Here is a 13746-nt window from a genome sequence, read left to right as displayed (position 1 = left end):
ATGTTTGACCAGGTAGGTCTTGGTTGGCTGGGCTGTTCGTGGATGGTTGGATGTTTAGTGGCATCCGTGGTCTCCACCCATTACACCGCAATAGTACTGACCGTCCCCAGGTACAACAAGCAAACTTGTCCCCAAGCATTGCCAAATGTCTCCGGGGGCGCAACATCGCTCTTGATTTAGAATGCCGACTTTCCTTCGATCTGGTCCTCACAATACCTGCAGTATCTGAAGTCAAGGTGTTTTTAGAAAGGAATTTTAGATTCTGCCATGTGTGACAAGTTCTGACGGTACGTTTTCTCCTGATCACTACATTTTCCTCCCTCTCCTCCTGAGTCATTCGGGACATCTGTGTCCCTACTGCACCTGAGAATGAGGCTTAAGTTTGCCGAAAGTCACCTGTTGACTTTTAAATGAAAATTAATGGAAATATTTCCCAGCTTTAGGGTGCCTGAGGAGAAAGAGGTAGGAATTTCTCTGAGCCTCGTCAGAGACCCGATGCAGGTGGTGACTCATCCCCAGAGGATATGTCTGCTCCTCTCTGCCCGCTCTCCTCACCTCCTCTTCCCCAGCATTCTCATCCCTGTAGCGCATGCTCACTCGGTGCCTCGGTCAGCATCTAGCACCGTGACATGAACAGTCAGCATTTCAGACCTACATATTGAATTAAGTGAAAAACACTTGATTTTTTGGATTTCTCATCAGGTATTTATTAACAAAAATCAGAAGACAGACTATGAACTTGACCTTTTTGTTTTCATTACCCAAAACCTTCTGGGTTCCCAAACCTGTCCTCCTGTCCTGGTGATGGAGAGAGAGAAGGGAAGGGGGTCCTTCTTGCCTTCAGAGAAGGATAGCTCTGATTGGATGAGGCACCAGGTTATGAACAGAGGAAACCTGAGATCTGGGGCTGGGAGTGAACATGTGGAGGAGATCAGTGTGAGATGAAAATCAAGACAGCTCTGTCTGCCCCTAACCACCAGATGACCTCTGGGCCTACCAGCCTTCCTGGGTCTTGGTGTTTCATCTGTTAATACATGTTCTAGATAAGACTGTGATGTGCAGGGCATGGACGGCGGGGGGGGGGGGGGCACCCTACATGGATGCCTGCCACCTTGGGGTACCCAATCGGTGGGTGGGTAGCACCTAGGCAAATAATAATTTTTAGGATGGACAATATCTAGCTATTTGGCACTTTACAGTTGATAATACACTTTCCAATCACTATCTCGTTACCCTCGTAATGACCTCATGGGACCGGCCAGGTATCAGTAGTTGTATCTAAGAGATGATAGGACTGAGCTTAGAGATACCGGTCAGAGTTAGAACCCAAGCCCATGTCTTCTAAAACACGATGGGCTTTTCCTTCTGCATCATGATGCTACTTAGGAAACACGAACACATGTCTCTTGTAATAAAGCTCTTTTTAATTTCAACATCAGCTTACACCGCCTCCCCTGGGACACTTTCACCGCAACGCTGAATGCGACGGAACTTTCGTCCTGTGGGGCACGCGCTGTGCTCCCAGGGCGTCCTGAACTTGACTCTGCAGCACAACTACCTGGTTGTAATTATGGTCATAACCGCCTAATCACCTACCTGTCTGAATTATACTTGCCTAGTTACATACCCGTCTGGAGAACAGTAGCTCCTTGGGGGCTAGGCCTGGGTCTGTTCAGTGCTTCATCTTTGGTATCTGCCACAGTCCCTGCCGATAGGCGCTCGCTGTATCTGTTAAATTAACTGAACACGAAAACCCAACGTAAGATTGAGGAGTTCCTACCCTAACTACCCAGAAAATTAAATGTCAAAACTTTATCACAGTTTCACTCTCGATAAATAATTTTATGTATAGATTCTAGTTTCTGCAGGGTCAAGTCAGCTCTTCATGTTTTGTAAAAATGACTTTGACCTCCAAAATTCAAAATGGACCACATTTATATTGACAGTTTCAGCCCAATGCCCTTGTGGTACTACCATGGTTTTATGGAAACAATATTGGAAGAGTTGTTAAACCTCGTGTTAATTTGTGCATGCCAGATTTTCTGTTAACAAGCCATCAGCTTCAAGGATATGAACACTTTGAATAGCTAAGTGTATCAGCAGTATAACTGATCACGGTTAATGTTCTTGCTGGCTAATGGTTCTGGCGGGAATAATTCGCATCTCCTAACCACAAAGTTTTGGTTCATTTGTAATACTCATAATGTTAACCTGGATTGAATTTTCTTTTTGTGAGATCTTCATTTTTAAAAGATCAGAGTAGGGGCGCCTGGGTGGCTCAGTCGGTTAAGCGGCCGACTTCGGCTCAGGTCATGATCTCACGGTCCGTGAGTTCGAGCCCCGCGTTGGGCTCTGTGCTGACAGCTCAGAGCCTGGAGCCTGTTTCAGATTCTGTGTCTCCCTCTCTCTGACCCTCCCCCATTCATGCTCTGTCTCTCTCTGTCTCAAAAAATAAACGTTAAAAAAAAAATTTTTTTTAAAGTTTAAAAAATAAAAATAAAAAAAAATAAAAGATCAGAGTAGGAAAGGGACATGTGTACCAAGAGGTAGTTCCGATGGAAGGTGCACAGCTTAAATGTGTAAATCACCAGTAAAAGGGGATTGCAGAGATGCTAAAAGAACAAAAGGGAACAAAAAAGAACAAAAAGGGAGAAGAGCTTTTTACCAAGGTCAAAAAACTGATGTTCTCTTTGCAAACAAGGCAAGGGTGAGAGGCATTTAGAAATGGCCTCTGATGTGTGGCTGGCAGTATGTTTCAGTCCGAGTCCCATTTAAGATCAACCTCAACCTTGATGTCTTGTCCCTTGGCCAACAGGATTTTCTGGCGTCGTCAGGTGCACATGATGGCAGGGATCCGGCCCAGCACCATTACCAGCTCCTTCCCCCAGCTTATGTCCAATGTGGACGCAGCTTATGAAGTGGCCGAGAGGGGCACCGCCTACTTCTTCAAAGGTACTCGACAGACCCCCGAAGGGAAGACACGGCAGGGGGCAGGGCCCGGAATGCTGGGACATCTGGTGCGGTCAGCCTCTGTCCCGTGATCATGGAGTGTGTTCCAGTCACACCTCCTCAGGTTGGGTGGGAGATGCCACTCTGCCGTTACAACAATGGCAAGAATGGCAATGACTGTCAGAGCCAGGACTTTACCCAAGACAGGCACCGTGCTAAGTGACAGCACCCCCGGGGGCTACAGACCCGGCTCCTGCCCCGCAGAATGGCACATCCCACTGAGATCCTCCAGTGAACAGAAGCCAACACAGAACCCCGTGTGAGGACAGCACCCTTGCTATGTGTCCCGCGGGAGGCAGCTGGGCATGGAAGGACCCCTGTGGTTTCAGGAGGTGGGCATGCACAGTGTCACTCCCTGGCTCCAGCCCTTTCCTGTTTGCGTGACTCTGGCCAATTCTCTTCATGATTCGCTTCGCACAGTGATTATAGTAACACCGACCTTGGAGATGCGACAATGGCTAGCCAGTGGACGTTACCCAGTTAGGGACAACTGTCACTTTTAGCTCCTTTTTCTTGATGCCGAGGTTAGATAAAGACGGAAGGCTGGTGCCAGCCTAAGAATCACAGCACTGGCACGTCCCACACCCGTCCTCTCCCATGCACGCGTACGAGACCCAAATGAGATGGTACACATGGAAAGTGTCTTGAAAAAATTAATGTGTTAAATGTAAGACCCAATTGTATCAACGTTATTGCTTCCTTAAGGCATCGCTTGAGATTTTTGCCTGAAGAGTAGTTTTAATTGAATAAAATCTTATATATTGGGAAATAGCCACAGTGACTATCCCATAAACCACTCCCGTCGTGACCATGCATAGAAATCCTCATGAATGAAATGCCTTACTGAGTGGCACAGAATTTTTGTAAACTTTTTTCATATATAAATTTTTTAAGGTTTCGTTTTGTTTTGTTTTGTTTTTGATAGAGCGCACAAGCAGAGAGGGGCGGGCAGAGAAAAGGAGAGAGAATCCCAAACATGCTCTGCACCATCAGCACAGAGCCCCATTTGGGGGTCAGACTCACCGACTGTGAGATCACGACCTGAGCCAAGCTCAAGAGTCGGACGCTCAATCGACTGTGCCGTTCAGGCGCCCAGAGTTTTTGTAAACTTAATTTCTGTTTTCAGGCCCCCACTACTGGGTAACAAGAGGATTCCAGATGCAAGGTCCTCCTCGCACTATTTATGACTTTGGCTTCCCAAGGTATGTACAGCGAATAGATGCTGCCGTCTACCTCAAGGATGTGCAGAAGACCCTTTTCTTTGTCGGAGACGAATACTACAGGTATGGCTCTTCTCCTTTTGATTTTCCAGATGTATTCAATGAGAAGGGAAAATCCTTCAGCAGAAAAGAATGCAAAGCAAGTTAGCAAAAGGCGGTGGGCTCCTCTTGGCCCCTGGGGTGCCATTTACTCATGGTGGACACTGTCTCAAAGATACAAACTATCCAAATGAGTGAAACATTCATTCAGTAATCCCATTACGTGTTCTCCAGCACTTGAAACACCCTCATGTTTCAATGCACTGGATCTCCAGTGGGTGCAGCTTCCCCAAATACATGGCTACCCGCAGGGAGTGCCTGGGAGTAGAACTTACTCCCTGGATGTGGGTACCAGTGTATCCCAGAATACTCTGTGATTTTGTGCAGAATGGATGTGGTCATGACTGTGGGGCTCTTCGAAGGAAAGTTCTGCTGAAAGGAAAAGCACTATTGCTAAGTTCTTTCATGCAACCCAGACCATGAAGGCTCTTCTTATCCGTAGTGGATCACATAGGATAGCCCTGTCCCACCTGCAGGGGTCTTTATAAGCAGACTGAGCAAGGCGCCATCTGTCGACCAATCCCGGCACATGGGGCCACACCTCTTCCCACCTGCTGGGTTTCTGTCCTTAACTGACTGGAGTTGAAGGCAGAGCACCCTCTGCCTCTACTCCCCACTCTCAGTTCCGAATTGTCTGTTCATCCAAACTTCAGAAGAGGGAACTGAGAAAACTGGATTCTAAGCAGTTGACTGTGCTAAATACATCAGGTCCATGAAGGATCTGTTGGTAAGTGGGAGAGTACCCAACTTGGGCTCAAGGGTTTTCACCTATATGTCACTTAACTATTTTTAGGTTTTTATTTTAACTCCTGTTGGTTAACGTACAGTGTGATATTAGTTTCGTGTGTAGACTATAGTGATTCCACACGTCACCCAGTGCTCATTACGACAGGTGCCCTCCTTAACCCCCATCATCTATTTCCCCCATTCCCCACCTTCCTCCCCTCTGTAACCATCATTGTGTTCTCTAGTTAAGAGTCTGTTTCTTGCTTTGTCTCTATTTATTTTTCCCCTTTGATCCTATGTTTCTCAAATTATACATACAAATGAAATCATATGGTATTTGTTTTTCTCTGACTTATTTCACTTCATTTCTCTAGCTCCACCCACGTTCTTGCACATGTCAAGATTTCATTCTTTTTGATGGTTGAGTAATATACCATTCTATATATACACCAGCTTCTTGATCCATTTATCAGTCACTGGACATAAGGGCTCTCTCCACAGTTTGGGTGTTGATGATAATGCTGCTAGAGACATGGCGGGGGTGGGGCCTGTATCCCTTCGAATTAGTATTTTTGTATCCTTTGGATAAATATCTAGTAGTGCAATTGCTGGGGCGTAGGGTGTTCTATTTTTAACTTTTTGAGGAACATCCATACTGTTTTTGCAGGGTGGCGGCCCCAGTTTGCATTCCCACCAGCAGCGCAAAAGGGATCCCTTTTCTACACATCCTCACAACATCCATTGTGTCCCGAGTTGTTAATTTTAGCCATTCTGACAGGTGTGAGGTGGTATCTCATTGTAGTTTTGACTTACATTTCCCTGATTATCAGTGATGTTGAGCATCTTTGCATGTGTCTGTTGGCCATCTGTGTATCTTTTTGGAAAAAAGTGCCTATTCAAGTCTTCTGCCCATTTTTAATTGGATATCTGTTTTGGGGGTATTGAGTTTTATAAGTTATTTATAGATTTTGGAGACTAACCTTTTATCAGATATGTCATTGGCAAATATCTTCTCCCATTCTGCATGTTACCTTTTAGTTTTGTGGATTGTTTCCTTCACTGTGCAGAAGGCTTTCATCTTGGTGAAGTCCCAATAGTTCATTGTTGCTTTTGTTTCCTTTGCCTTTGGCAACATGTCTAGTAAGAAGTTGCCATGGCAGAGGTCAAAGAAGTTACTACCTGTGTTCTCCTCTAGGATTTTGGTGGTTTCTTGTCTTACACTTAGGTATTTCATCCATTTTGAATTTATTTTTGTGTTTGGCGTAAGAAAGTGGTCCAGATTAATTCTTCTGCACATTGCTGCCCAGTTTTCTCAGTACCGCTTGTCGAAGAGACGTTTTTCCATTAGATATTCTTTTCTGCTTTGTTAAAGACTAGTTGACCATATAGTTGTGGGTTCATTTCTGTGTTTTCTATTCTGTTCTATTGATCTATGTGTCTGGTTTTGTGCCAGTACCATACTGTTTTGATGACTGTAGCTTTGTAATATAGCTTGAAGTCCGGAATTATGATGCCTCTAGTTTTACTTCAACTTTTTTCGAGGTTGCTTTGGCTATGCCGGATCTTTGTGGTTCCATACAAATTTAGGATAGTTTGTTCTAGTTCTGTAAAACATGCTGTTGTTATTTGGATAGGGATTGCATCAAATGGGTAGATTTCTTTGGGTAGTATAGACATTTTAACAATATTTGTTCTTCTAATCCATGATCATGGAATGTCTTTCCATTTCTTTGTGGCCTCTTCAGTTTCTCTCATCAATGTTTATAGTTTGCAGAGGACAGATATTTCACCTTTTTGGTAAATTTCTTCCTAGGTATCTTATTGTTTTGGATGCTGTTGTAAATGGGATTGATGCCGTAATTTCTTTTTCTGCAGCTTTATGATGACTGTATAGAAACGTAACAGATTACCGTTGATTTTGTATCCAGCTACTTTTCTGAATTCATTTATCATTTCTAGCAGTTTTTTGGTGGAGTCTTTCAGATTTTCTTTTTTTTTTTAATTTAAATTCAAGTTAGTTGACATACAGTATAGTCTTAGCTTCAGGAGTAGAACCCAGTGATTCATCTCTTACATATGATACCCAGTGCTCATCCCCAAAAGTGCCCTCCTTCATGCCCATCATTCATCTAACCCATCCCCCCACAAACCTCCCTCCATCAACCCTCAGTTTGTTCTCTGTACTTAAGTGACTCTTATGGTCTGCCTCCCTCTCTCTTTTCATCTTATTTTTCCTTCCCTTCCCCTATGTTCCTCTGTTGCATTTAACAAATTCCGCATGTGAGTGAAATCATATGATATTTATCTTTCTCTGACTTACTTTACTTAGCATGATACACTCTAGTTGCATCCACATTGTTGCAAATGGCAAGATTTCATTATTTTTCATCTCTCAGTAGTATTCCATTGTACATATATACCACATCTTCTTTATTCATCAATCCATGGGCATTTGGGCTCTTTCCATAATTTGGCTATTGTTGAAAGTGCTGCTATAAACATTGGGGTGTGTGTGCCCCTTTGAATGATCATTTTTGTATCTTTTGGATAAATTCCTCATAATGCAATTTCTGGGTCATAGGGTGGTTCTATTTTTAATTTTTTGAGGAAACCTCCCTACTGTTTTCCACAGTGACAGGACCAGTTTGCATTCCCACCAACAGTGCCAAAAGGTTTCCCTTTCTCTGAAACCTCACCAACATCTGTTGTTTCCAGAGTTGTTAACTTTAGCCATTCTGATGGGTGAGAGGTAGTATCTCATTGTGGTTTTGATTTGTATTTAACTGATGATGAATGATGTTGAGCATCTTTTCATGTGTCTGTTAGCCATCTGGATGTCTTCTTTGGAAAAGTGTCTATTCATGTCTTCTGCCCATTTGTTCCTTGGCTTATTTGTTTTTTGGGTGTTGAGTTTGGTAAGTTCTTTATAGATTTTTGGATACTAACCCTTTATCCAATAAGTCATTTGCAAATATCTATTCCCATTCTGTTGATTGCCTTTTAGTTTAGTTGATTGTTTCCTTTGCAGTGCAGAAGCTTTTTATCTTGATGAGGTCCCAATAGTTCATTTTTGCTTTTGTTTCCCTTGCCTCTGGAAACATATCAAGTAAGAAGCTGCTGCAGCCGAGGTCAAAGGGGTTGCTGCCTGTGTTCCCCTCTAGGATTTTGATGGTTTCCTGTCTCACATTTAGGTCGGGTTTTCTATATAGAGTATCAGATAATCGGCAAATAGTGAAAGTTTGACTTCTTCCTTGCCTATCTGGATGCCTTTTATTTTTTTGTTGATAAATTGCTGTGGCTAAGATGTCCAGTACTATGTTAAATAACAGTGGTAAGAGTGGACATCCCTATCTTTTTTTTAATTTATTCATTTATTGTTTCTGAGAAAGAGAGTCAGAGAGAGTGAGCACATAGAAGTGGGGAGGTGCCAAGACAGAGAGGGAGACACAGAATCAGAAGCAGACTCCAGGCTCTGAGCTGTCAGCACAGAGCCCGACATGAGACTCAAACTCACAAACCATGAGATCATGACCTGAGCTGAAATTGGATGCTTAACCAACTGAGTCACCCAAGCATCCCATCTATCTTCCTGACTGTAGAGGAAAAGCTCTTAGTTTTTCCCCACTGAGGATGATATTAGCTGTGGGTTTTTTGTATATGTCCTTTATTATGCTGAGCTCTGTTCCTTCTATATCTACGTTGTGGAAGGTTTTTATCATGAATGAATGTTGTACTTTTTCAAGTGCTTTTTCTGCATCTATGGAAATGATCATATTGTTCTTATCCTTTCTTTTATTAATGTGATGTATCACATTGATTGATTTGTGAATATTGAACCACTCTTACAACTCGGGAATAAATCCCATCTGATCATGGTGAATGATTTTTTTTAATGTATTATTGCATTCAATTTCCTAGTATCTTGTTGAGAATGTTTACATCCATGTTCATCAGGGATATTGGGCTGTAGTTCTCTTTTCTAGTGGAGTCTTGTCTGGTTTTGGTGTCAGGGTAATGCTGGACACATAGAATTAGTTTGGAAGTTTTCCTTCCTCTTCTACTTTTTGGAATAATTTGAGAAGAATAGGTATTAACAGTTCTTTAAATGTTTGGTAGAATTGGCCTGTGAAGCCGTCTGATCCTGGACTTTTATTTGTTGAGACTGTTTTGATTACTCATTCAATTTCTTCACTGCTTTTTGGTCTCTTCAAGTTTTCTATTTCTTCCTGTTTTAGTTTTGTATGTTTCTAGGAATTTATCCATTTCTTCCAGGTTGTCCAATTTGTTGGCATATAGTTTTTCATAATATTCTAAAATTGTAATTGTTTGTATTTCTGTGGTGTTAGTTTTCCTCTGTCATTTGTGATTTTATTTATTTATTTATTCTCTCTCTCTCTCTCTCTCTCTCTCTCTCTCTCTCTCGATAAGTGTGGCTAGGAGGTTTATCAAATTTCATTAATATTTTCAAAGAACCAGCTCCTGGTTTCATTGATATCTGTTCTATTGTCATTTGTTTGTTTGTTTCTATCTCATTTATTTCTCCTCTAATTTTTATTATTTGCTTCCTTCTACTGGTTTTAGGTTTTGTTTATTGTTCTCTTTCTAGCTCCTTTAGGTGTAAGGTTAGGTTGTGTATTTGAGATTTTTCTTGCTTCTTGAGATGGGCCTGTAAACTTCCCTTTCACTTTTGCTGTATCCCAAAGGTTTTGGACCATTGTGTTTTCATTTTTATTTGTTTCCATGTATTTTTTTATTTCTTCTTTTGATTTCCTGGTTGACTCATTCATTGCTTAACAGTATGTTATTTAACCTCCATATATTTGTGGTGTTTGCAAATTTTTTTCTTGTGATTGACTTCTAGCTTCATAGCAGTGTTGTCAGAAAGGTGCATGGTATGACTTAAATCTTCTTGTATTTGTTGAAGTCTGTTTTGTGACTTAATATGTGATCTATTCTGGAGAATGCTCCATGTGCACTCAAAAAGAATCTGTATTGTGCTGTTTTAGGATGGAATGTTCTGAATATATCTGTTAAGTCCATCTGGTCCAGTGTGTCATTCAAGGCCATTGTTTCCTTCTTGGTTTTCTGTTTAGATGATCTGTCCATTGGTGTAAGTGGGGTGTTGAAGTCCCCTACTATTGTGGTATTGTTATCAATGAGTTTCTTTATGTTTGTTACTGTTTTATATACATGGGTTCTCCTATGTTGGGTGCATAAATATTTACAATTATTAGATCTTTTTGTTGGATAGACCCCTTAATAATGATATAATGCCCTTCTTCGACTCTTGTTCCAGTCTTTGTTTTAAAGCCTAATTTGTCTGATAGAAGTATGATGACCCTGACTTTCTTTTGGATCCATTAGCACGATAGATGATTCTCCATCTCCTCACTTTCAATCTGCAGGTGCCTTTATGACTAAATGAGTTTGTTGTAGGCAGAAGGGTCTTGTTTTTTTCTCCATTCTGACACCCGATGCCTTTTGATTGGAGCATTTAGTCCATTTACATTCAAGGTAATTATTGATAAATATGACTTTATTGTCATTTTATTACTTGTTTTGTGCTTGTTTCTGGAGCTTTTCTCTGGTGTTTTCTTGTCTTTGTCACTTCCATGTGTTGCTGATTTTCTTTAACAATATATTTCAATTTCATTCTCTGTCTTCTTATGTGCTTATTAGTGACTTTTGATCTATGGTTACTATTAGGTATGTATATAACATCCTCTGCAAATAGCATTTCTGTATTAGGTTGATGGTCACTTAAGTTTGAACCCATTCTTCACTCGTCTCCTCCCCATGGTTTAGATGTATGTTTTTGTATTTTCTACCCTTTCTTTGTGAGTTCCTTGGCTTATTTTTTAACAGAAATATTTTTACTGCTTTTGTGTTTTCTGTCTTTATACTGTCACTTTTGGTGTCTCCTTTCCACCCAAAGTGTCCCCTTTAATGTTTCTTACAGGGCAGGTGAAGTGGTCGTGAGCTCCTTCAGTTTTTGTTTGTCTGAGAAACTCTTCAACTCTCCTTCTATTCTGAATCATAGCTGTGCCGGCATATCACCTACTCTTAATAACCATTTCTAGGCATAAAGGAAATGTATAAATACGTTTTTGGCCTCTTCCATCTGACTGATAGCTTCTCCAAATTGGAGCCAAGAAAGTAATATAACTGGAGAACAGATCTGTTTTGTGAGAAGGGAATTTTATTTTACAGAAATGAGTGCCAAACAATTGTAGACCTGCTGACTCCAGGCCACTGAGAGCCCTGGGATCACTGCTCAGAGCATCGTGTGTTGTCCTGACCCGTCACTTCCAGTCCAGTGATTAAACCAAGAAGCCAGAGATCTTTCTTTCGGAACTTCCTTTCTGAAATCCTGATCGTAATTCATTTATTAAGCCCCTGGTATCTGCTGGGCAGATTCCCCCAGGTCCTCATTTAAAATAAAGTGGCTGTAATCACAGTGCTGACATACCGGAAGATAGGTATTGAGAAACCCAACTCCCATTGCAGATTTTCCAAGAATGAGATTGGAAATGCATGTAGAAGCTTGCGTGTGGGAGTGTGAGGGCATTTGTGTTAGTTCAGTTAATTTCTCAAAGATTGCTCACAGTCCGAATCTCACTTGGGAGATTATCCACTCTTCCATTATTTCAATTCTCCATTCATTGCCTAGTCTTTGAACTAATCTACCATCTACCAGCAAAGCATGCACCTCCAGCCAGGCGGAATTGAGGTTTAACAGCTAACACAAGAAGCTTGCTGAGAGGTTTTTAATTCTCTGAGAATGTAAGGTTGGTGAGGAAGGGTGTCTCTGATTATAATGATGCCTGATTCCCCCCTGAGGAAAGCACAGTGCACCTTTCCAACTAGGCTTCTGTGAGTGTCTATTAAGGAAAAGTCTTAGTAATCTGGATAAAACAGATTCATTAAAAAGTTGGTCTAGGGGTTTAACTCAATTGTCAAAGACCCATTTTGGTATTATGGGAAGGAAACCCGGCAGGCACTTTTAAAATTAACTTTCCAAGGCTGGGGCACCTGGGTGGCTCAGTCGGTTAAGCGTCTGACTCGTGATTTCGGCTCAGGTCATGATCTCGCGGTTCCTGAGATCAAGATGCACAGTGGGCTGTGCACTGACAGTGAGGAGCCTGGTTGGGATTCTCTCTCTCCCTCTCTCTTTGCCCCTCCCCTGCATGCAGTCTCTCCTCTCTCGCAAAATAAATAAACAGTTAAAAAATAATAATACAAGAAAATTACCCTTCCGAGGTTATTTAGAGTATTAAGTGAACAGTGCATGGAGACACCTAGACCGAGCCTGGCACATAGTAGGTGTTCAAATAGAGTAACTTTTCAGTAACTGTAGGAACTTACATGGTGCCTAACAACTGCTTAAAAACTTGTGATGATTAACAAATGATTGTTGAAACCTCAGCAGTTCTCTGAGCAGCACTCCAATCAGAGAGCTGGTCACAGGGAAGTTCCTTTCACCAATGAGAGTCTTCTGTGTCACATGCTCCAACACACCTGGTTTCTGCACCAAAGAACAAGACAAACAACCTGGACTTACAGCTCAGAAGTCGAGCAAAGGCTGTCGTTAGCTACTCCATTAACAAACTCTCCCGCCCTGAACTCCGCACCCCTGGTTTAGCAGAGCCTCAGATGTATGACATCTTATTGTCATGTGAAGCCATGTGTTGGTTAGAAATTATGTTCAGCTGCGAGTGAGAGACACCCAGAAATAACTGTAGCTGAAACACGTAAAAGTCTGTTTTTCTCATGTATAGAATGTGTCAGGAGTTTAAGAGACTTAGAGTGAATCCATGGTCACCAGGGACCCAAGTTCCTTCTAACATTTTGCTCTGCTATTAACATGTAGACACCACTCTGGCGGTTGCCCCAAGACTCAAGGAAGCCTCGGTCACTACGTCTTGTTCCAAACAGGAAAGGCAGGAGGGGCAGCTGGGTGGCTCAGTTGGTTAGGCCTCCGAATCTTGACTTTGGTTCAGGTCATGATATCATGGTTTGTGGGTTTGAGCCCCACATCAATGTGGAGCCTGCTTGGGATTCTCTCTCCCTCTCTCTGCTCCTCTCTCTCTCAAAATAAATAAATAAACAAACTTAAAAAAAATAAACAGGAAGGGGGGGAAAGACCAAAGGAGACAAATGTTCTATCAGTAAAGCACGTGGCCGTACTCAAAAACACAGAAGGCCGCAGCCTTAAGTTATAGACCAAGAATTTGTTTGATGTGTTACGACTTACTTTCTTTAGTCACTCATCAGGTTCTTCTTCGGTCATCATGCTGGTTCAGTCTGTGACATAAATGATGTGCCAAGGGAAGAGAAGTCTCTGGATAGGCTTAATGTCAGGGACATTCTCCATGACGTCCGAGGGCTGGGACCCGTTTCAGTGACTGATGTGCCATGAGACAACTATGGAAGAACATCCCCCACTGAGGATTGACAGTTAGCCTGGGGCCAGGTTGGTTTAGGCTCTAAGAGTGAGAGCCCACATGTCGCTGTAGTAGTAATTCACAGGGAGCAGCCACAGAGAACTACAAGTTGAAATCCAAAAGGGAGCTCTATCATGCTGACGCCACCGCGTGCCCCACCCTGTGCTCACAACACCACAAGCTACATGATGTGTTGCTTAAACGTAACAACAAGGGCTTCTTCCCCATACGTCCATTTGCTTTCACTC

At 42.2% G+C, this 13746-nt stretch overlaps 1 protein-coding gene across 1 annotated transcript in view; it reads left to right on the top strand.

Annotated features, from left to right (window-relative positions):
• MMP20 (matrix metallopeptidase 20) overlaps positions 1-13746 on the top strand; it is a 57105-nt gene that overhangs the window by 31249 nt on the left and 12110 nt on the right. The window contains exons 7-8 of the mRNA XM_003992304.3: positions 2816-2952; positions 4136-4292. Of these exons, the coding sequence (XP_003992353.2) occupies positions 2816-2952; positions 4136-4292 (294 nt within the window). The remainder of the gene's footprint in view (positions 1-2815; positions 2953-4135; positions 4293-13746) is intronic.

Source organism: Felis catus, chromosome D1, assembly GCF_018350175.1.
Source record: "Felis catus isolate Fca126 chromosome D1, F.catus_Fca126_mat1.0, whole genome shotgun sequence".
NCBI classification, from domain to species: Eukaryota; Metazoa; Chordata; class Mammalia; order Carnivora; family Felidae; genus Felis; species Felis catus.
Note: the sequence above shows the minus strand (reverse complement) of the source record. Positions and strands in the feature narration are given on the sequence as shown.